Source organism: Falco biarmicus, chromosome 3 (assembly GCF_023638135.1).
Source record: "Falco biarmicus isolate bFalBia1 chromosome 3, bFalBia1.pri, whole genome shotgun sequence".
Taxonomy (NCBI): Eukaryota; Metazoa; Chordata; class Aves; order Falconiformes; family Falconidae; genus Falco; species Falco biarmicus.
The window spans coordinates 97,673,029-97,695,573 of NC_079290.1; the positions used below are offsets into that span (position 1 = coordinate 97,673,029).

General features: G+C 44.7%; 1 protein-coding gene across 3 annotated transcripts in view; it reads right to left on the bottom strand.

The window, feature by feature from the left end:
- The window catches only part of GMPR (guanosine monophosphate reductase), a 49,672-nt gene extending 37,069 nt beyond the window's left edge, over nt 1-12,603 (bottom strand). Inside the window, exons 1-4 of one of the 3 annotated variants that reach the window (XM_056332318.1) lie at nt 12,186-12,603; nt 7,416-7,535; nt 6,649-6,732; nt 4,820-4,993 (exon numbers count right to left, since the gene is read on the bottom strand). In XM_056332318.1, coding sequence (XP_056188293.1) covers nt 4,820-4,993; nt 6,649-6,732; nt 7,416-7,535; nt 12,186-12,272 — 465 coding nt within the window. In that variant the 5' untranslated portion in view covers nt 12,273-12,603. Of the gene's footprint in view, nt 1-4,819; nt 4,994-6,648; nt 6,733-7,415; nt 7,536-8,643; nt 8,701-9,048; nt 9,173-12,185 lie in introns of those variants that run through there. The other 2 variants (XM_056332320.1, XM_056332319.1) reach the window with 2 other exon arrangements.
- Nucleotides 12,604-22,545: the final 9,942 nt, after the last annotated feature.

Below are 22,545 nucleotides of genomic sequence, written 5' to 3' on the forward strand. Positions count from 1 at the left end.
GTTGATACAAAATGCTCATCCTAGCAGGGAAAAGCACTTATGTCCCCAGCATACATTTTTTTCCTGGAATGCATGTACACACATCAGTGGTTTCTGCCTTTCTGAATCCGCAGATCCTTAACAAATTTTCAGGGAAGACACAGATCTCTACATAGCAGACTTCAACGTGCCGATGACAGGCTTGCTTCTTTTAGGTACCTTTTGCAGACCTCAGATAGCACCAAAATAAACCCTATGAGAGAGGCACAGCTATCTGTACATGAAGAGACCCTTGTCCCACAGCTGAAGAGTAGGAATGCTGTTTTCTCACCTCCACTGAAACCAATGCTTACTTTACTACCGATGCCAGGATGACAGCTGAATAGAGGCAAAAGGGCTTTTCAAAGCCCCACCTGCCAGGTAAAGCCAGAATACTTCAACAAAAATACCCAACAAAACAAAAAAAAAAAAAAAAAAAAAGAGAGAGGAGGACTGAATCTACAGAGATGAAACCCCCTTAAAATTAACTGAGTATAAAGAAAGTAAAGTAATTGGAACAGGGACACAGAAACCACTACAGACAAAACATTTTGTACCATATTTGGGCAAGTAGTAGGCAGGGAACACTGTAATTGGTGGAAGTACTGTATTAGCAAAAACCACGCTCTTCTTGATGATAAGACCATGTACCAATGCATTTCTAAACTGCTGCATAACTGGCTTTCTGGAAAGAGATATAGCCTAGCGATTACCTTACTGCTAATCTAACTTTGCTACCCCCGGCAGTAAAGTAACAGCATCAGTAACAACTGAGTGTCAGGTGAACTACCATGCTTTCAGTGCGGTGAGTTATTAGGGGCTACAACAAATTACCCGGGCTGGAGCCTGGCCTTATCCACCCAGGGAGACATTCAGCTGTACCATCACTCAGAGTGAGGTTTCAAGTAAGCGTCATCCTGGCTCATTCCAGCACTATCCAGGATCACTGAACTGTGGGTCAGTCCTGAGGGAAATCCCGGCCTCAAAAAAGTCAAAGGGAGTTTCACTACCGACTTTAATGGGATCAAGATTTCACCTAACAGGATTACAAAGGCTACAGCTTCTCTGACAGAGATACAAAATTAGTGAACACAGTAGGGCAATGCCTCTGAATTTCAGTCAGGCATTTGATACTGTGCCTCATAAAAGCCTGCTATAAATACCGACTCATACTGACTAAGACAGGAACACTGCTGCACTGATTGAAAGCTGCTGGCAAATGGCAATGGATCAAGCTGGGGAGAAGCGTCTGTGACAACAGTTCTCAAACTTTCTTCTTGTATCCTAGAGGAAAGCACAGTCTGTGCCTCCACACTATTAGGAACGCTGCCAGAGGACACTTCCCACCCACGAAGGCAAGGGGTGCTTTACCATAAGATGAGGACCCTTTGTGAGGCTGAGCCATACCAGGTGGGTGGTGGCACTCAGTATTGTGACTGACCCAAGACAGCCTTGGCAGCATCACTGTCTCCTACCCTAGGACATAGCTGTCCCCTGCTCTGAGACCCCAGCCCTGGTGGACATGCCATGAACTGGACTGACTCTGCTGCCTGGTTCAGACAAACTGGGAGCCATATGCATGGATTTCTCTGACTGAATTCTGCCTCTGCCAAGGCCCTGAGAAGTTCTGCTACTGACTCCAAAGGGAGCAACAGTTTCTGGCCCCTGCTATTTCCCACTGCTCCTGCTTTTGTGATTCCACTTGCCTCCCTCTCTGGGCCACATCTTGTGGATGCTACTGCATCTGCAAAAGTGTTTCTGCACCAGCATTCTTCCTGCCACACTCCCTGCTCTCCCTCCCCAGAGTTTCTTCTTTCTAATGAACAGAGAACACTACGAAAAGAAAAATTCAGGATAAAAACTTGGCAAAGTTTGCTGGCAAAGATATCTTAGCTTGCTAAACAGACTTCCAGTGAAATGGAAGACCCCTCACGTCAACAATTACATTAATAAATAAGGACTATGCTTACTGTAATATAAAAGCTCTGACCCTCCATAATGAATGTCAACTGAAGTTTTGCTTTAGACTTTAGTGAGCAGGAACAAGGCAAGCACATGATGCTGTGCTACAGCAGCAAAACACCCCACTGGACCATTACTCTTGATTCTTGGGGGCAGTGCTGCATTTGTGAGACACTCAGGATACTGCAATACTGCTTCTTCCTCCATCCTCAATCTAATGAGTGATTTAAGGCAGGTCATGTTCTACCTTTGTGCCCCTGTTTGTCTTCCCTATCCTTTGTGTTCCATGGAGAAATTGATCTACTTTGCAAATTAACATGAAAGGCAGGAGTGAAAAGAGCTTGTGTCAGAGCCAGGCAGAAGAAAACAAGGTAATGTGATTATAAAAGCAAGTATTAGAAAAGGTAGAAACATGTATTTGAAAGGTGGTTACACTCGAGACATCCTCCATCTGCACTGGAGTATCGGCCACAGAGAGTACAACATTAACCAGTTGCTTTGCACATCACCTTTTAGCCTCAGAGCTGGACCCATTACACGGCCCCTGGGAACATACATTCCCTGAGACCCGGGGTTGGGTTACTGTTACGTACTGCACTGCAGCTGACTGTGGAATGAATGGTCATGCTGAGGAAAGCAAACAAGGCAGCCTGCAAGGTCCTGGAGATCGCTTTCAGCCATGAGAAAGCTTCTTTATTTTTATACCTTCTATTTAACTGCTATCCCTTTTGTTTGAAAGCTACAACAACAGAGAGCATACTGCAGGCATAGCACGGAGACATCAAAGCAGGCAGAACAGGTAGCAGCAGGACATGTCTTCCAGAGTATCATAAAAAGGAACCTAAACGAGCTCCTGCATTTCAGCCAGGAATAGCTTCAAAAGGCCATTTTGGCACAGAGTGTAAAGCAAACTCATTTGGAAGTGGGGTAGAGGTATGTGTCCCTAGCCGAATCAGAGACCTGCGGCACTGCACAGACTCTGGGGGCTTTGGAAAACAGAAGGTTTTTGAACACTGCAAGTTTGTTAGCAGGCTTTTAGGAATGGAAATTATCCCTGTGCAGGAGATTAACAATACGAGCCATACTAAACCACATTCAGTAAAGGGAGCTACAATTAGAGAAGGCAACTGAACAGCTCAGGGCTGTGTATGTGCTCAAGCAGGTGGTGCTGTCAGGACAACTGAAGTAACAATAACCATAGTCACAGAAGCAGAGAAACTGAGCAGGGTAGCTTAACAGATGTGGGAGGTAGATGAGACTGGCTCAAGGACCTTGGACCAAAATCTGGGCTTGATATCTGACTTTGACTTTGGCCTCCTGTGCCTTCCGGGCAATTCATCTTGGTTGATTTCCCTTCTCAGTCCAAGTCAGCAGTCTGTGGTAGAGGAGTGGATGACATACAATTTTCTTTCCACTCCTGATACCAAACATTTTTTATTTTTTAAGCTATGTGGTTTATTCTCCCTCCCATAACACTTCAAGCCAAAGATACCGGAGTAATAATGTCACTAAGGACAATACTTCAGATCCAAAGCAAGGAAACAGTTCCTTCCCTCATGGCAGTGAACATGGAGCAGGAAGCTCAAACCACATCTATCATTTCATACTTCCAAAAGCTCTCCCAAAAGCCATGGGAAATATGGTCATACCGAAAAGGTTCCCATGTCTGCTGGCAGCTGTTAAAGGATGCCTATTCATTATTCCATGGTAACCCAGAACCCCACAGGCATTCCAGCCCACTTCCATTTTCCAATGTCACCATCAGAGGCAAGAACACTGCCTTCCTCTGACACGAGGGGAAGGAATGTAGTCTCCCACGAGCTGCTTGAACGTGCAGTTCCCTACTGCAACTCAGAGTGTGCACTTATGACCATTTTTACTTCACATTTACTTTACATGCATGAAGTTTTGTGTCTGGCATTGAAAAAAAAGAGAGAAAGCGTTGCCTAAACACATGAATTTTTGCTGCACTTGCTTGAAGAAAGGCTGGTGTCCTCATTAAGAATCTGCTGCTTGTTTGAGAATTTCTGCTATTCTCATGGAAACAAATTCAGACCCATTTCTTCAAGGGCTGTGGGTAAACAGGCAGGAACAGTTGCACTGTGCTGCAAAGAGTCCTGTGTTGATGCAAACACTCTGGCTGGAGGCAGCATGGCATTAGCGCTCTGAGAAGGTATAGTAACATTAAAGAAGGCGCATGAAAAACCCCAGCACTGACTATTTTGCTCCCTGATGATCCCATTCACAATTGCAAAACACCCCTATGATTCTTAGGGGAGGCAAAGATTAGTCTACATTCAGCTGTCTTCACAGCGGTCTAATAGACCAAAACAGCTATCGGCCTCAACTGGCCAGAAACACTGGCACATTCCCACAGCTTGGAATCACCAAAATAAACCTACCTATGATTAGAGGTTGCATCTGGTGTGGGAGGAAGGATGTGAGTAGGGAAAAAGTAGGATCCACCCAGCCTGCCATGCCAACATCAAACTGCTCTATCAGAGCAAACATCAAACGTTCCCACAGAAATTATCAGCAATGGAAGACTGACAATGCCAACATATTATTAAACAGTTATCGCTTGTCTCAGAGTCAATGTCTTGCTGCATTGAAAGGGTAGATGAACACAGCTGCCCTCTGTATTCTCAGAAGAGTATTTTTCCACATGTATTAGTCTGGAAGACGTCTGAGCCAGACTTTTCTTTCTTTCCTTTTTTTAAATGAGGAATCAGAAACTGATGGAGCTACCACAGAGCTTCTGATGCCTACCAACCAAACTCTGGGCCCTGTTCCTGGACAGAATTCCCACACATACCCTCCACCCTTTCTACACACTTACCATGATGGTGTGATGTGGGAACAGAGCACGAACAGACTTCACAAACTCCACGAAGTGCTCTGAATAGCCATTTGCCACATCCAGGCAGATGTATCTGAGAGGTGGAATGGCCTCCAGAATACTTGTTAACTTGTCCAAATCAGCTTTTCCACTACCTGAGCTTGCTGCTACATGCTAAAAAGACAGGGAGAAAAAAGGAAGTAGTAGTTTGTAAAAACTAGGATAAACATACACTTTGTATGCCTTTTTCTGCATAGGCCTGGGAGGACTTCTGCTGGAAACTAGTGAAAATCATACTATATAGTATGAAATAAAACACCTTGCTGCGAATATCGGTCTATTCTGTTTCGTTTAAAGGCTCTAAAATAAAGTAAAACTAGCATTTTATCAACTTTTCATTCACCAGTGGATTCTCACAGGCAAATATAATCACCTGAGATGGATGAAGGCTCAGCCGTACTCATATTAACAGAAACACAGAAGGCCTAAATTGGTAGATTTCCAGGAAGGCTGAGTGGCAAAATTTGGGGCACTGTCAAGAGAGTGGAAGCTGGGTCTTTAAGTTCACCAAATACCACCTTGATCTACAGAATCACAGAATAGTTGAGTCTGGAAGAGACCTCTGGAGACTGCATAGTCCAACCCTCTTGCTCAAGCAGGGTCAGCTACCACTGAAAACAAGCATATTCCTTCCCCCTTTGTCTTCCTATGTTCTTTCCAATGGAAAAATAGTTCCCACAGCTGTTGGCCACAAAACCTCTGCAGAGATCCAAGGTTACAGAGCAAGTCAATATCCAATCACTAAAAGGTGCTACTCCAGTGATGATGTACCACAAATGAGCTAAGTGCTGAAGTGTTCAGACACAGGATACTGCTGGGGACCATTTTCTACCCTATAGTGGCATATAAGCAACCCTGATGAACCTAAGTGATAGGCTGGCTTTCAGATAATCCTGTAATTAATAGTCCTTATAATAAACTGTAAAATGCACCACAGGTAAAGATACAATACAGCTGTGTAGTATTCTTTTCTATACAGAAAAAGTTTCAAAACTGCACTGAACTCCAAGGAAGAGGGGAGACAGCCAGGCATGCTCTTACACTGCCTCTCCTGGTATAGGAGCCTGCCAGACGAGCACAGAAGAAATCTGGATATGAAAAAGTCAGAACTTAAGTCAGTGCTTATCTTTACTAAATGGTGTTTCTCTGTAATGGCTCAGGCTAGGACCCTGATCAAGGTCCTAGGTCAAGGAGGGCAGCACAGCTAACAGCACAGCGTGAGCTCTAGTGTGAGAAGGTAAATGGAGGACACATATGCTCTGAGAACTTCCAGTGCTCATCCTTGCTTGGGCCCAGCACCTGGGCCCCTCCAGCCCACAGGCTCCAACTCCGCTTGCAGACCTGACAGCAAAGACCCTGCCTAGCACAAGGGCACACAGGGCCAGCTTGTGGTTGGGTTACTCAAGGCTATTTGCGTTGGTGGTCTGAGCCTTCTCCCTCACTAGCACTACCACAGCTCCCAACAGCAACAGAAGCAGTTAGACCTATTCCCAAGTATTTTCTTTTTCTTCGTTCAGGATACTTCTGTGTTTTCATTCCAGACATATACAAACTTTGCTTTTTTGCATCTTAATATAAGCACTTTCATAATGGACTTGCATAGCTATTATTTTTAAAGCAGGACAAGCACTTCTTTTGATGCATTTAAAAACAGCAAGTATCTTCATTCCCCAAAACCTCACTTGACAACAGTACTCCCAAGAGACTACAGTGTATGCAAGTTCAGAACAAAGCAATAAACCATAATAATTTACAGTATGAAAATGTACCTCAAGGCATTCTGGGTGATTGGCAGCAAACAGTTTCCATTCTTCCAAAGAATAATGCTTGTGAATTGCAGTGAACATTGCATGCTAGCAAAAATAAGAAAACTGATATTAACGTCCAAGTTAGTCATCTTTCCCTCAGCTGTGGGATAACGACATACCAGAAATTCCCATTTTAAGTACAGGCTCATCCTGCTTGAAAGTAACAGTAACAGTGAACAGACCAGGCAACTCCAAACGGCTCTTCAAAGGTAACTTAGCATATTTAGCTGACCTTTCAGGATCAGGTTTCTGATATGTTTCATGAAGTTATGGTCAATATTTTGAATGTGCTTAATAAGCACTGCAAGAAATGAAGGTGAACCTTGAGGCCAGAAGCTAATTAACTAGAGACTCCTAACTGCTGCAGCTTTATCCAGTAACCTACACTTTCAAAACTGTTGTGAGTTCATTTTTTTCTGGAAGGGAGCACAGCACAGACCTCAAAACCTAAGCTCTTAGGAGCTCCACCTGAAGCTAAGCTACACCCAAGGCGGAAGCTTCCCAGTAAGCATCTCCACTAAAACTATCTTCCATCTGAAGCTCTGTCTCTGGTAACTGTACTGCTGTAAAAGCACAGCTGCTTTGCAGTAAAACCGCACCTTCTTGTTCTGGATATTTTTAACTCGTGTCCCCCCATTCTCCAACAAACATAGCTAAAAATTAACAAAAGCTGCTCATTGTCACCCAGTGGCTTCCAAATTGTTGCATAAATGAGAATTAAGACTTACTTTCGCCATAACCACAGCCATTTCAAATGTCCCCACAGTGTCCATGTTTGCCACTATAATAGGAATTCCTGTGTATGTCTGCTTGGAGTTGCGGAAGGTGAAGGTGCGCGTGAGGTCGACCTGCAATGAATAGGCACATGTTATTTTAAGTAACTGCAATCTAACAATAGTTTTGCCTCTGACTTCAGATACAGAACGTCTAGACACTGCCGCTTAATTTTCCTCATGTTTCCTGTTCCTCCTCCTTCCATTCCACTATTATCATAGAACCATAGAATTATTTAGGTTACCTCAATTTATTTTGTTACAACTTCTGCCTTACAAGTAAGAAATAAAATATAAAAGTAAAATGAAGTTTTCTGTGTTATAGAGTTCTTGCTGATAAAAAAGAAACAAGTCAGCAAGGGTTGGAAAGCACAGAAAGGACAAAAGGACTGTGGATTATTTTATATAGAAGTAGCCTCAGCTGTTTGTTTGGCTGCCTGAGAAACCCAAGTTGAAGTCCTAACTCCACAGAAGTCACAACTGAAACTCCCTCTGTCTCCAAGTCAGGGAGGACTTTGTCCCAGTCTTAAATGCAAATGACAATATAATAAAGCAAGCGCTTATTTTTGGCTATGGTTAGCAGCACTCTTGCCATATAATTATGAACAATCATACCCTGGCTTATTAAACCATGAGGATGCTAGTTTCAAATTTCTTACAACTGCATCAGCCTTCACCTTCAAAGGTGTTTCTTCTTTAGCATCCTCAAATGACCATGGTAACATGAGGAATTTTGTTCCTTAGATTTGCAAGAGGCAATCTCAAATTTAGATCAGTTCCCACTTGTCTACTTAGCATCTTGCAAAAGGGGGAAAAATAACTCTAAGAAATGCACAACTGAAAGACATTAGGTTAGACTCTTTATGAAAGAGCCTTCATTTTCACTGTTACTAGTCTTCATTACTCCTCACTTCAGCTTTAATCCAGGAACATCCAGAGACATGAACTGAAATCCACCACCAGAAAGGAAGCAATATAAAAAATGTAGGACTCCGATTATTTATTTACAACATATTTTGAGAACCGTCACATTGCAGGCTACATTATGATTGATTAATATGGTAGAGGGGATTATTACTGATATGTGTAAGAGAAAGAACTTGGTGCCTCAGTCATATATTGTGAAACAGGTTCTCATTTTTATAATCTCCTAAGGGAAGGGTCACTTTGGTGAGCAACTCACCCTTCCCATTGACTATCAGAAAGGCTCAGTTCTCCACCCATCACTGATGACATAACATTCTTATGGGAATTTCAGCTGCAGCTGATATGAGAAAATAGTATGAAGAAGATAGGTATGAAATAAGTATGAAAATGTGATATATTTCACTCCCTTTTAATGAAATTGACTAGAACCGGGGGTGGGGGGTGGGGGGAGTGAGAGGAGGGTAAGACAAGAGTATCACACATCCAGTTCTACACAGACAATAGCACCATACCATTGCCTCACAGTTTTACAGAGGAAAAACATCTCTTTCAAATGAATTTGAGAAAGAAGTAGAGAAGAAGGTACGTTTAAGAAAAGACTGAGGCAAGACGTAAAGCTACGCAGGGAACACAAGGCCATTACTCTTTCAGTGCTTCTCACCTCCGCTTACTGTAACTTCTCATACATGGCTTCCTTTAGCCAGCCGGCCAGATGGATCTCACGCAATTATCCACACAATTGATAATACTGTGATGGCAGGAATTCAGTAGGGATAATTGCGGGGCTTTCTCTAATGAGGCTTTTGTTCCATAAGAACAGGAGAAATGGCACAGTGGATTGGAGATGTTTATGTGGTGCCCGAGTTCTCCAACAGCCAGTACCAGATGTCTGGGAAGGGAACATAAGAACGAGGTATGTTTTGAAAGACACTTTTCCTAGTTTACCTTCCCAGGTCCCAAGAAGCTGATGTTTGGAGACATGCAAAGACAAATGTCTCCTCCAATCCACTTAACTTAATAGCCAGTCATGGAAAAGAGCTTGCCTTGTAATTTTTTTAATCCTTCACACTCTTAGCCTCTCCAGTATCCCACAGCAATACATTTCAAAGATTAATTATACACTGCATAAAAACTACGACCTTTGCCTGATAATTACATTCAGTGCTTCCTTTTTGTTTTGTGAGAGGCAACCAACAGCCACTTCTCAGTTTCAACATTTGCATTCCACTCCTTACTTCATACTTCTAGCATGCCCTTCACAGCCTCACCATAATGAATAGTCCCAGTATGTTTATTTTTTTTTCCCCTTTGTGGAAATCGGTCAATACTGCTGATCATTCTGGCTGCTATTCTCTGTAACTAAGTTAGCATATTATGATACTATCGTGAAGAGATCAACTGTGTATTCAAGATGAACACGCCAAGGAGCATCACAAAGCTAACCGGTTTTCCTTAGCTCCTCTAGAAGCACTTCTGACCATCTCTTTGTCTCTCTCCTGAGTTGTAACAGCTAATTTATAGCTTAATATTCTATGCATTAAGAGAAAATAAACTCTGACTTTAGGATTGTGCACCACTCAACAACAGTAAAAGTTTCTTTAGAAAGAACATAATGAATTGTATTTTGTAACTCCTATCTAGACCCTTGACATATGAAAGTACTAGGACATTGGCTGTTCTGTTAAAGCTCCTCGGACTTATTTGAATATACAAATTTAAATTAACGACTAGACTTCCTACGTAACACTTGTCTGGTGAACTTAAAATGGACAGCTTGCAAAGCCAAGTCTAGCAAAGGCAAGAACAGCAGCCTACATGAGTACAGAGACCACACAAACAGATAATTCTGCTCCCACTCCGATCATTGCTTTAACCAATTCTGATAGTTTAATTCAAGCCCCAAATTTTCTACTACTTTTTAAAAACCAGAAAGCAATCATGGAAAATGAAGACAGTACAAGGAATCAAAACCAAGTACCGACATAGCAGACCTACAAGAAGAGCTGCAAACACCCCAAACTGCCTCTCTAAGATGATGACTTAATCCTAGTTACTGCATAAAAAGCGACCCTTGCGCAAAATAAGGCATTCACACCAGAGAAGCAGACGCTTGCTGATACAAGCTTCAAAGCAGCAGCTTGCTGGGTAACAGGCACTGTAGTATGCTGCCTCTGTTCCTCTGCCAGAACTATTTATTTATATTCTTGTTTTGAAGCAGACTGGGGCTGTCCATTTCAGATCTGGCTCTCACAGACACTGTTTATTCCTGTTGCTACAGCCTCAGTGATAGTGTCCAATTTCTTGACCTTCATCGGTTTTCACTGACCCCCTCCTGACATGCATTTTTTTCTCATGTGAAATGTTTTTAACAGTTCATCACAGCCACCCGGTACAAACGCGCCCTATCAGCTCGCGTTCCTCCTATCACTTTCCCTTCCCAGCAGCCTTTCTCTCCACAGCCTGCCTAATATATAAGCTAAATATACAAAACACTGCACTTCAAGAAGCACTGTGTCACTGGCTGGAGCAGAGCTCCACCTGTTTGCAGGCCAGCACAGGGAGTTCGAAGAGGGACTAGAGGTCTCCAAGCAAATGGCTGGAAGGGGCCTACAGGCCTCGCGAGCAGCAATTGCACGCGATGAGGAGTTACTCAGCCTGGACACTGTTCTTTGCAAATTAGAAACAACTAGCCTGAGATCACCTTGCTAGTGAGAGGGCCTCTCCAGTCTTACACCTTCATAATGGCAAAAATGTTTTGCTTAGTTGTTAACCTCAGAACTGCCGGGCATAGGCCTGTAATAAACATGGCCATCCTGCTTCTCTTTCCAGCCTTGCCCTTCTACCTCGCTTAGGTTGTCTCAGACTCTCTTACAACTCTGCTTCCCCTGGAGAAAAGCTTAATCCTCTTTCCATCCCCCAACACAACGTAATTCCTTCATTAGTCAAACTAAACCCTTCGTTAATCTTGGGGTTACGTGAGGTAAACGAGAAGGCACCTTCAGTGTACAGGCTGCCATTTTTTTTGGGTAGAGGCAATCCTCATGGGATTTCCTGGGGTCTTTCCTGATCCCTGCTGAGAAGTAATCACAGCAACACCCGTGGCTAACAGCAGCCCTGGGCCAGCCGGGCGGCAGAGCCCCAGGTCACGCAGCAGGTCGAGGGGCTACACGGGTGAAGCCCACCCCCCACGGCCCCACACTCCCACCTGAGGGCACCCCATGCTCTGGGAAGCCCTCCCCAGCATCTTGGCTGGTTGTTGTTTATTCCTACTGTTTTTTAAAAAGCACAGGGCTGTTACTCGCTACCAGCGCTGCCCACAACCCCGAGGCGGGGGGCGAGGGTGCTTTTGCCAGCCCAAGCCGCGGGGCGCGTAACCGGGAGCCCCCCGCCCCGGGGACGGGCTGGCAGAGCTGCCGGGTCACCTACGGCTGGCAGCCCCCACCGAACCGGAGGTCACCCCCCGCTCTGCGCCGCAGTAAATCCGCAGAGGCACCTGTCAGGAGCAAACACCCCCCCCACCTCCTCTCCCGCTGCCGTTTTTATTTTTGCTGGGAGCGGGGGAGGGCAGCGCCCGCCGCCGGGGCTCGCCAGCGGGCGAGGGGGGCTCCGCAACCCGGCCCCGTCTTGCCCTCGTCCCGGGAGCAGTGGCATCCCCCCCGCCACTTCCACGGCGTTTCGCTCGGGGAGGGCATTGCTACGTTAGCCTGGGGAATAAAAATAAAGCAGGGAGGGAAGGAGGGTTAAGGAAGTTAGGCGCTGAGAACGGAGAAAAAGCATGCTGGCTTTGAATGCCCCCACCTCTGATCTGCTTTTGAGGCTGCTTCTTTTAGGTCTGAGCAGGACATCTTTAAAGTCCAGTTTGAGGTCTGCGTCTACCCGGGGCATCTTGCTGGGGCGCCGGGGCTCTGCTGGCGGCGGCAGTGGCGGCCCCGCCGTGCTCGCTGCGCTGCGCCGCGCCGCCTGCAGAGCCGCGCCGGCCGGAGCCGGGGGGCCGCGCACGGAGCCTATTTATAGGGCGCGGGGAGCGCGGCGCCGCGGCCCAGACCCCATCGCTTTATTAGGAGAGGGCCGCTTGGGGCCGAGCAGCCGGCCGCCCCCTGCCCCTTCTCCCGCCAGAGCCTCTCCACCAGGCTGGGGGGAAACAGAGAGGGGGAACGGAGAGGGAAGCGCGGCGCCCGCCCGTGCGGGGTGAGGCGCGGGCACCGGCACAGCGGCCTTAAGGGCAAAGCAAGGGCAGAGGAAATGGCGCCTCCATGTGACCGAGCGGGCGGCCGCCGGGCCCGCCGCCGCTGCTGCCGGGCGTCTTGCCCGACATCTTGCCCCCCCGGCGCCTTCCACCGCCCGCTCCTGAGGCGGCCCGAGTGACGGCGGCTGCCGACGCTCCCCAGCCTTTCTGAGGCGGCTGCGGCACGTCCCAAAACTTTGTGCCGGCAACTAGAAGCCCGGCCTTTGGCGCCCCTGGGCTCTAGTGTAAATCCGGCGTTCCGAGGCGCTCAGCTATGAGCGCAAGCCTGGCCCCCTCCCTGCCCGCCATTCTCGTAAAGCCGACCGTTGCCCGGCTCCAGGGACCCCTACCCGACTGCGGAGCGAGGGGCTGGGGGGGGGGGCTCCCCACACACCGGACTGCAGAGCGAGGGGGGCTCCCCACCTGAGTGCAAAGCGAGGGGCTGGTTGTGTGTTTTGGGCGTTAGAAACGTTGAGAAATGTGCAGCTGGTTGGTCATAGGAGAGTGGGCACAGCACCAGCCACCTGGACTGCCTCTGCGCAATCATTTCCAATTTTAGTACATGTAGAGAAGCAACGGGGCTTTTTTGGGTTTTGGGGGTTTATTTGCCTTCAAAGCATGGAGGAGTCTGATTTGTGACTTTACACGGTCTGTTTTCAATGGCTAGCCACCGTTCCACAACACCCCCGTAGCAGTAGGATTGCACATATGCTGGCTCCATCTACACCTCTTGGTACAAGGATCGATACAGGGTTACCAGGTATCATAGAACTTCCACAGGAGCTTTGAGCCTTAAACTGTATTTCTGTGAAGTCAAGGGGTTGTATGATTCGGACTTCTTTAGAAGCATGAGCTAAGCCCTGTCAGTGACTGGAAACGAAGCGAAGGAAGATCATGGCTGGCTTCCCTTCCGCAGGCAGTTTGCAGGATGAGGTGGTGCTCTCTGCTTTATCTGAAAATCGCACACATGTGGTCAACACCTTACCCTACTTCTACACCGCTCGGCACAAGCATCACAGATAATTCAGTATGACCCAGCATGAGGCCCAGGCTTTACACAGCAGGCAGGGCATTTGGGTGCTTGTGGTTTGAATGTCCAGGTTGAGAGGTCCTGAATCTAGTTTCCAGGAAGTCTTGAGGCTTCAGAACTCCAGATGATGTTTCAGGAGAGCCTCACCACTCTGGGTATTTCCCACAGAAATACTCAGGTGAAACAGGACCCTTTGTAATTAGTGTTGTCTGCATAACAGAGGCCATTCACTTGGTGGTTTCTCCACTGGCTTCAACAATATAACAGAACTACTAAAATTCATACTCCAGACAGATAGCCGCAGCTCCCACCATTTGCTGTTCCATCATAAATTAACATTTTGTTCAGGAGCAGAGAGTACTGATGAAAATGGGTCCTGTGAGAGTGGCATGCCTGTAGCAGAGGGTTGAGAATGGAGAAAAAACAAATGCCTTCTGTCTGTGCCTGGCACCATGTCTTCTCTTTGCCCTCATGGCAGGCATGTGATGCTGAGAAGAAAGAAAGAAAGAAGCCACTGCGCTGCACTGTGCATTCGAAAGGTCAGCACTGCTGTGGGGAGCAGGAGATGGAGGCTAGCAGTGGTACTTGTAAGCCCCAGAAAATCCATGCCTGATGCTGTTTCTTATTTCCAGTATTTTTCGTTTCCACTCACAGAACTCACCATGCTATTTTTTTTCTGTGGACTACAGTATCTGCTAATATCTAGTATTTTCCCCATGTACACATACCAACAGACTAGCTAGGTTTCTCAGATCAGCTCTAGCGTTCTTGAAAATGTACAAAGTTTGAAATCCTCCAGTTTCTTACCCGGGGGTATATCTTCTGTAATTAAAATTATGGTTTCTTGTTGAACCACCTCTTGTCATTTTCGGTGTCCTTTCTGAAGTATGGACACCAGAAGGGACATGATGAGTAATCACATTAATATCATAGCCAGAAATTAAGATCACCTTGTTACATATCTTTGCTATTCCTCTTTACACCTGCAGCAATCCCATAATATATCTTTGTGCTGTGGAAGAAAGAGCTGTTCAGCCAGGCTGTATGCAGTTTCAGTATTTATCCTGTAAGTGCAAATGAGCTATCACTGATTCCAGAAATTAGCATATGTAAATTATTTCAGTTACTTCCCTTCAGAGCTCTTCTTCATTGTTTTCTATTTATACTTAAAAGCAGATGGAACAATGCGCTTGGAAGAGAACTTTTCAGCCACCGTAGCTGAAAAGAGCAACAGCAGTGTATCTTTGTAGGTATTGTGACAGTATTCTAAACTTGGGGGGTTTTTTTGAGAAGAAGGAACAGTGACCATAATAATGCAAAGAGTTTGGGTTGGAAGGGACCTTTAAAGATCATCTAATCCAACCCCTTGCAACGGGCAGGGACATCTTTGACTAGATCAGATTGCTCACAGCCCCATCCAACCACATCTTAAGGAGAAATATCTGACTTCAGCCTATGACTATCTAAGAGTTACTGTTGTCCTTGTGGTTTTCATCCTGTTATTGTAATTGTAACTGCTGTTGTATATCATAATAGAAAAGAGTTCACAGATGGGACCTGGTTACAAAGGATGTGGAAGAAGCTGAGGTACTCATTGGCTTCTTCACTTTGTTCTTCCCTGCTAAGATTTACCTCAGGAATCCCAGGCCCTTCAGACCTGTTGGAAAGTCAGGAGCAGTGAAGACTTGCTTGCCCACAGTAGAGCAGGATCAAGTTGGGATGGAGTGGGGGACAGTTTCTGAGGACTATAAAAAGCAAATGTTAGTCCTGTCTTTGAGAAGAGCAGGGAGGAGGAAGGATCTGGGTAACTACAGCACCATCACTTTGATGCTTAGGAAAGTGATGGAGCAAATAATGGTAGAAACCATATCCAAATGTATGAAGGACAAGAAGGTGACTGGAGGCAGTTGGCATGAGTTTACAAAGACAAAATCACGCTCAGCTAACCTGATTACCTTCTACGATAAAAGGACTAGTTCAGTGGATGAGGGGAGAGCAATGGATGTGGTTTATTTTGACTTTGGCAAGGCTTTTGACAGACTCCCAGTAACATTTTCGTGGACGAACTGATGAAGTGCAGTCTAGCTAAAAGGACAATGAAATGCATTGAGAACTGGCTGAACTTCTGGACTCAAAGGGTTGTGGTCAATGACATGAAGTCTAGGTGGAGGTCAGGCATTTGTTGTGTTATGACGTTAATTGTATATGACATTCAAACCATCCCCCTTTATCCGTGCTTATTTTTCTTCTAATTTAAATAAGAACTCTTTCCTCACTAACTCCTTGATACTGAAAAAAACATTCACTGATAATGTTAAAGTAGGAGCACTTCTGAGCATGAGAAACACCTCTAGGGTGAATGCTTAATGAGGTTGTCATTATTTATCAACAGAAAGCCTGGTCACAGCAGAGGCACAGCTGACACGACTGAAAGCGCATGCTGACTTCTTTGCTGTGGTCCCTAGGGAAATACTATAGCCTTATATAGCTCCATACATAGAGCCTGTAACATAATTAGCACACACATTTAAGGAGTGTGGTGAGCAGTAGTGAAAGCATTGTGCGGCTGGCAAGCGCTCTCACACCACAACTGCGTGTCAAAACTTCCCAGTAAAATCCCGTATCTGGGAAGAACAACATGCTGCAGGACATGTGTGATGAAGATCTTTTACTACAAAGGAGAAGCACTACGTTTGAGGAAATAGCCTTGTTTTTCTTATGAGAAATGTAAATTGTTTTTATTATTCTGTTTGAATTTGGGCCTTGTCTACACTGAATAGCGTTTCCAGTGGATGGATCAAGAGACCTAACTCTGTAAACCCTGCAGATGCATGCAGAAGATTTCTTTTGGTTGTGGAGATAAGGGGGTTTCTCTGAACTATCACTAGTATTACAGCATCTATGCTAAGGCTTTTGCTGGCTTTGATAGCCACCAGAAAGGGGAGGAGTGGGGCTGACACGCCTGACTTACACAGCTTGCCAAGCAGACTTCAGCTACACGCACAAAGATCACTTGTTATGAAGCGACTCAGATGCCATAAGTATTGTCATTAAATTCAAAGGTCTTCGGGTAGACCAGTAATCATAGGCTGAATCCCAGGCCCATGCTGAATTCAGTAGAACAACCTCCCATTCGAGGTACAGTTACTCTAGGAGTAGCTGGCAGTATTCATTCCCATTTGATTTCAGTAGGTTTCAAGCGCTAATTGTAAGTAATCACAGCACTTAATGAGACTTCGATCTTCCTTGGCTTATGGAGTAAGTTTAGAGTCTGTCTCTGCTGATAAATAAAATGGACCACGCCTCATCTCTGTCCCTGCAAGGCAAGGGACAGGGTATGGCTCACGTGTACCATATGTGAGCTTCAAGGGGTTCCGCTCATACTGCATATTGGAAATAGCCTGATGCTATTCCCTGACCTGCCATCAGACTACCTGCCGGAGTGCTAGCTGCCCACATTGCCCAGAGGAGTGTGATACTAATTAAAGAGTGCGGACCATTGCATGGTAGAGCTTTTGGCCTTACACGGGTCCAAGTCTGGTTTACTGCAGAGCTTTACTGTTACGAAAAAAGTCTGTAGATTTTATTTAGATGGGACAAAAATCTGTTGTATACTACCCATTGCGAACGGATATTTCTGTGAATTACATACAAGTCCCACATACTGTAACAGAAAGTGAGATTCTCTCCATGGAAATTTTAAGCCATCTCACAGGATGTAACAGGTATTCTGTTGCTGTTACAGAGCTTTATACATGGAGCCAGGCTCTCCTCAGTGGTGCCCACTGGCAGAACAAGAAGCAACATACACAAACTGAAACACATGAAATTCCTTCTGAGCATAAGAAACCACTTTTTTTTTTTTTTTTCCTGTGAAGGTGGTGGAACACTGGCACAGGTTGCTCAGAGAAGTTGTGGAGTCTCTGTCCTTGGAGACATTCAAAACCTGACTGGACACGGTCCTGGGGCAACGTGCCTTGGCAGATCTTGCTTGAGTAGGAGTTGGACTGTATGGTCTTTAGAGGTCTGTACCAACCTCAGCCACTCTGCAATTCACTGGTTCCATATGTTACTTTGTCATTACAGAATATCTTCCCTTGCAAGATCTCAAGGGCCTTTAAAAATTCTAGTAATTAAATACTTCATTTGATGGTCAAACCATTAAAGCTTGTTTATGCAAGAGAGGCATAGAAAGACAAATTTGAGGATGAAGCAAAATCCTAACCAAGTTACACATCAGAACTCTGATTATGATCTCACTGGCTATATAGCAGTAAAACTCCACTGTCTTCGGGGGAGTTGTCCCTACTTAATACTACTGCAGGGAGAAATGGGCTGTGGAGTAAACTCAGTGTGGCAAAGTGCCATAGCCTACATTGATTTGGCACTTACAGCAAGCTGACTTCAGGCAGCACATATAGTGGGTTCCCATTAACATTGTTAGGATTGGTTACCACCAAAACCTGGTGAAATTTGTCATTGAGTTGTAAGCCCTCATGGCCCAAGTCATACAGAGGGTCATTTTGAGGGTTGGTACTGAAACCAGAAAGGTTGGTACTAAACGCAAAAACTCACATCTCAGGGTGTGTTCAGCCTGACAGAGCTCCATGTCACGCTCTCCGTTCAAGCTGTGACTCTGCTCTCATGAGGTTTTGTCTCTGTCTTGTATACACGTTGCCTGCAAGCCCACAAAGTCACTTCATCAGCGTCTTCCTAGCCATGCCCATGTGGTTACCCACACCACCACAACACCTGACAGGACAGGGGCTGTCTGGCAGCGGACCCTATCCTTTTTTTCTTACATCTCTGAAGAAGTTCCTTGGTGTGGTGTTCATGGCTTCTTGCACTCTTTTTGGGAGGGGTGGGTATTTCCAAGGCCTCTTCTATGTTTTCCTCCTTCCAAATCTTACTTTGGCCCTGGAGCCTCATGCCTGCCCATGGTTTTGCCTCTCTTTTCCTCTAAAATCATTAGACAGCCTGGCTACTTGGCATCACCATCTCGGATTGAAGGGATAGAGGTCTTTTGTCTTAACTGGACATAAACCAGTTTACCAGGACTTTCCAAAAGATGCTAGACCAAACAGCAACTCAAGTGAGGTAGAAAAACTGCCTCAGTAAATAAGGAATTATATTTACAAATAAATAAATAAAAGCAATAGTGCACAATTGCAGAAGGATTTGGGCTGAGAAGAACTCAGCAAAAAATGATCTTCTGGTGAAGATTACTTTTTGTCAGCAAATCACCTACTGTCATGACAGCGCATGAGAATTTCACACCATGTTATCTGGTCATACTCCCTCCTCCCCCTGTTGTTTGCAAACTTGAATGCAAGCTTGCACCTGATCATCATCCATCATTTCTAGCCTAGAAACTCCCAAGAATCCATTATCAAGTCAACCTCCTCATGTAAAGAGAGGATAACACTGGATTCAAGAAGCAATTCTGCACAAGCATTTTTCATGCCAGCAGCTGATGTTACAGTATGCAATACAGCAGTCACAGCACTGCTGGGACAGTGCAGATACTAATATTGCTGTTTGCCTCTTTAATATTTATTTTTAATGTATCTGTATCAACATGCTGCTTCCTTGATGTTAACCTATTTCTTGTGGAATTTGTGAGTTTTAGGTTTATCCCTGAGTTTTGTTACTTGGGATCCAGGTGGTTAACACAGCAAAAATTAAAATAAAATAAAAAAAAATAGTTCTCTTGCGCTTAACACCATTAATTTGATCCGTCCCTCAGGCATAAGAAAGGCTAAAGTCCTGAAAGTCCCGTTTCCTGCTTATGGAAAAAGTTCAGGACACTGCCTTTTCTAACCCTGGTAATGTTTGGGGGGTTTTTTTTGTATTTATTTGGTGCCCAAAGCCTGTTTAAACAAGCACACTGCCATTGCTATATGTAAGAAATGAAAAGCACATCATTAATTAAGAAAAAAACCATTACATAACCAAATGGCATTTTCTTTGTTTTCTGGGCTTTCCTTGACATTTTTGTATTATGTGGAAATCTTGCTACAAATCTTAAACTGGAAAAATATTTCTAAACCATGAACATCTGTTAATGACTAGCTTTCAAACCCAATTTAATCTTTATTTAAAGAAAAACTTAGTAACTTTGCTGCCCTACTGCACCATCTACAGGCAAAAAAACCCCATGCTATTGGTATTACAAAACGTTAGAACTGTATTAAGCACTTTAATCATTGCAATTAATAAATACGAAAGTCTCCAGTTTTAATCTCAGTAAGTATGAGGTTTGTATGCTTTTTCTGTTTAAAATTACATTTCGCACAACTTTAAATACCTTGTATGCTTTAGCCAGGGAGTTTTTCTTCTGCAGAACTTTTATTAATTTGCATCTTATCATGGGGCGATATCAAACAAGATTGGCTTGGACCTTTATTGCATTTTAAGAGTTTAATGGGATGTAGATAAAAGCTGCTGCATTTATCAGCTGTCACACTTTTTCATAAAGACACCTACATAAGGATTATGATTAACATCAACTCGGTTGTCACCACTTATGCCTTTCTTACCCATCATTCCTCAGTGGTTAAAGATATTCTTAAAATGACCTAGAAAATGCTGCCTCTCTTTCCCACAGCAAATAAAACCTTGCTAAATATTCTTGTGTATCATTATGATAAAATGGGAAGGGAAAATTTAATGCCTAAGCTTGTAAAATATGCACTAGTTTTGCAAGGCTGTTTAAAAAATGATTATTAGCATGTGAGGCCACAACAGCTGCACATCTAGCTATTGGCTTGTATCTAACATGCAGTTTGGGTGCCCATTATATTTAAGTGATCAAATAGGACAAATAAGACATGAAACTGATGGATCAAATCTCATTAATTGCCCTCTTCCTTTTTAGGAAGAAAGCAGATCCTCTTTAGCTGTTCTGTCCTTACTGTAAACACACGTGTTTAAAAAAAAACTATAACCAAGGGAAACTAAAATGAAATACAGTCCTTAGAAGCATAGATACTTGTATTATCAAGAAAATTCAAAGGAATTTAAGTGGTTTTGTTCTGGTGGGGGAATAAGGGGCTAAAGGTGAGATCACTTTTTTACTTGGATTTTAGTCTTGTACATAGTGCCTTTGCTGGGAAACAGCAGAGCAAGAGTGTTATTTGTTGCCGTGAATATGCAGCACCCAGAGTCAGCAAGGCATGGATCCTGATTGTAGCCTTTTTGCATTAGTATAATGAAGACTTCAAAAAATACTGCATATTTTTGGTTTGTTATCCCACACCCTTGCCTAGCAAATTTGCAAAATGCAAAATTTGCATTTTGATTTGTGCCTACCTGTGTCAAGCTGCTGTGCAGCAGTGCTGGATTCTGATGTTAAAAGTGTTGGCACATTTCACTCCTGTCGTCCCATATTTTCAGCAGAGGCAGTAGTCACTTCCATACATGGTTTGCAGAGTGCTTTGGGATCCTTCAGGATGAAAGGTGTGATATAAATATAAGATACCATTCATTCCCTTTTTTCCACAGCACACTCAGTGCTAATAGGTTTTGCTTTCATCTTGAGCTCTCCTGACTAAATTGTCAAACATCTCAGTAATACCATGAACTTTTGCTTCAGGCACAGTCATAATCACTGTTCTGTTAGCTCTGTCCTTACAAAAGGACAGCTATTCTCCAGGCACACAATTGACTCACCTACTACCACCAAACGTGTCTTTCTTCTTATCATCCTGAATAGCTTCTCACAATTTCCCTTGAGCTTCCTTCTAATCCTCTGGATCTCATTCAGGTCCGATTTCCCATTTGCCGTATCAGTTCACCTGCACTACATCGTAAAGTCTGTGCTGATCCTCAAAAAGGACCAGCATAGGGGTATTTTCTTTGGACTTCTGAGTCCTGTGTCTGTCTTCCTTCCTTCCACTGCATTTAGATGGCAAAGGCTCTTCCTCCTCAGGCAGAGCACTGTGAGCAAAACAGCGATCAGCTTCTCCAGGCTACCTAAGCAGCACCTCATTCTCTTCTCAGAAAAAAAGAGGCAAAACACAGTTGCTTTTTTAAGTCCTTCTTCCCAGCTGTGTGGGAAAGGGACTAATTAGCCCCATTAAGCTACAGGGCCAGCAGCCCCTTGCCTTCCCTGCACTCCCCTTGCTTGACCTCCCTGCTTTCGAGCTGCAGCCAGTCCCCCGGGAAATACAGCTGGGCAGGTGAGTCGCTCCCAGCTGTGGCCACTTGCCACCCTCTGCTCTCTCTCAGGTGCTGCTGGGGCACCCACCCAAGGCCACACACTGGCCCTTAGCTCCGATGGTAACTGCAGAACATGATGGAGCATTGCCATGGGCTCCCCCTTTTTCATTCCTCATTATTCTGGCTAAATTACTTTGGCTCCCGTGTTTCTGGATCCTCTTGCATTCAGCTGCAGGCTACTTCTTTTCACCCTGGCACGCTGCTGTCAGGTGCTAATGTATCATGCATTGGAGCAAGAACTTGTCAAGAAAATCAATGAGCTGTGGTGTCCCTTTGGGGTCAGGCAAACAAATCTTGTGGAATGTGTTAAATGAGATATGTGGGGCTACGCGGTCTTTGGCGGGGGGACGACGACGACGATAGGAATAAATAAATGGCTATAAGCATTTGATTTCCTGATCTTTGAAACTGATCCACTCTAATTGATGTGTCTGCTGCCCAGTTTGGCAAAAAGACATCTTTCTTTACTCCTGGTTACTTTCCCAAGCCTTCCTTTGGGCGGTGGTGTAGCAGACTGCTATATCCCATGGCATGGGATCTAGCTTCCCTCACTTACATGGTAAACCAGGTAAACTACACCTACATCGATAGGAGCCAGTGATAGTGAAATCATGTAAAATTCACATGTGCATGATCAAAAGGGGTCCTTGTTTTTCTTTTCGCACAACTCAGAACTGAGATCA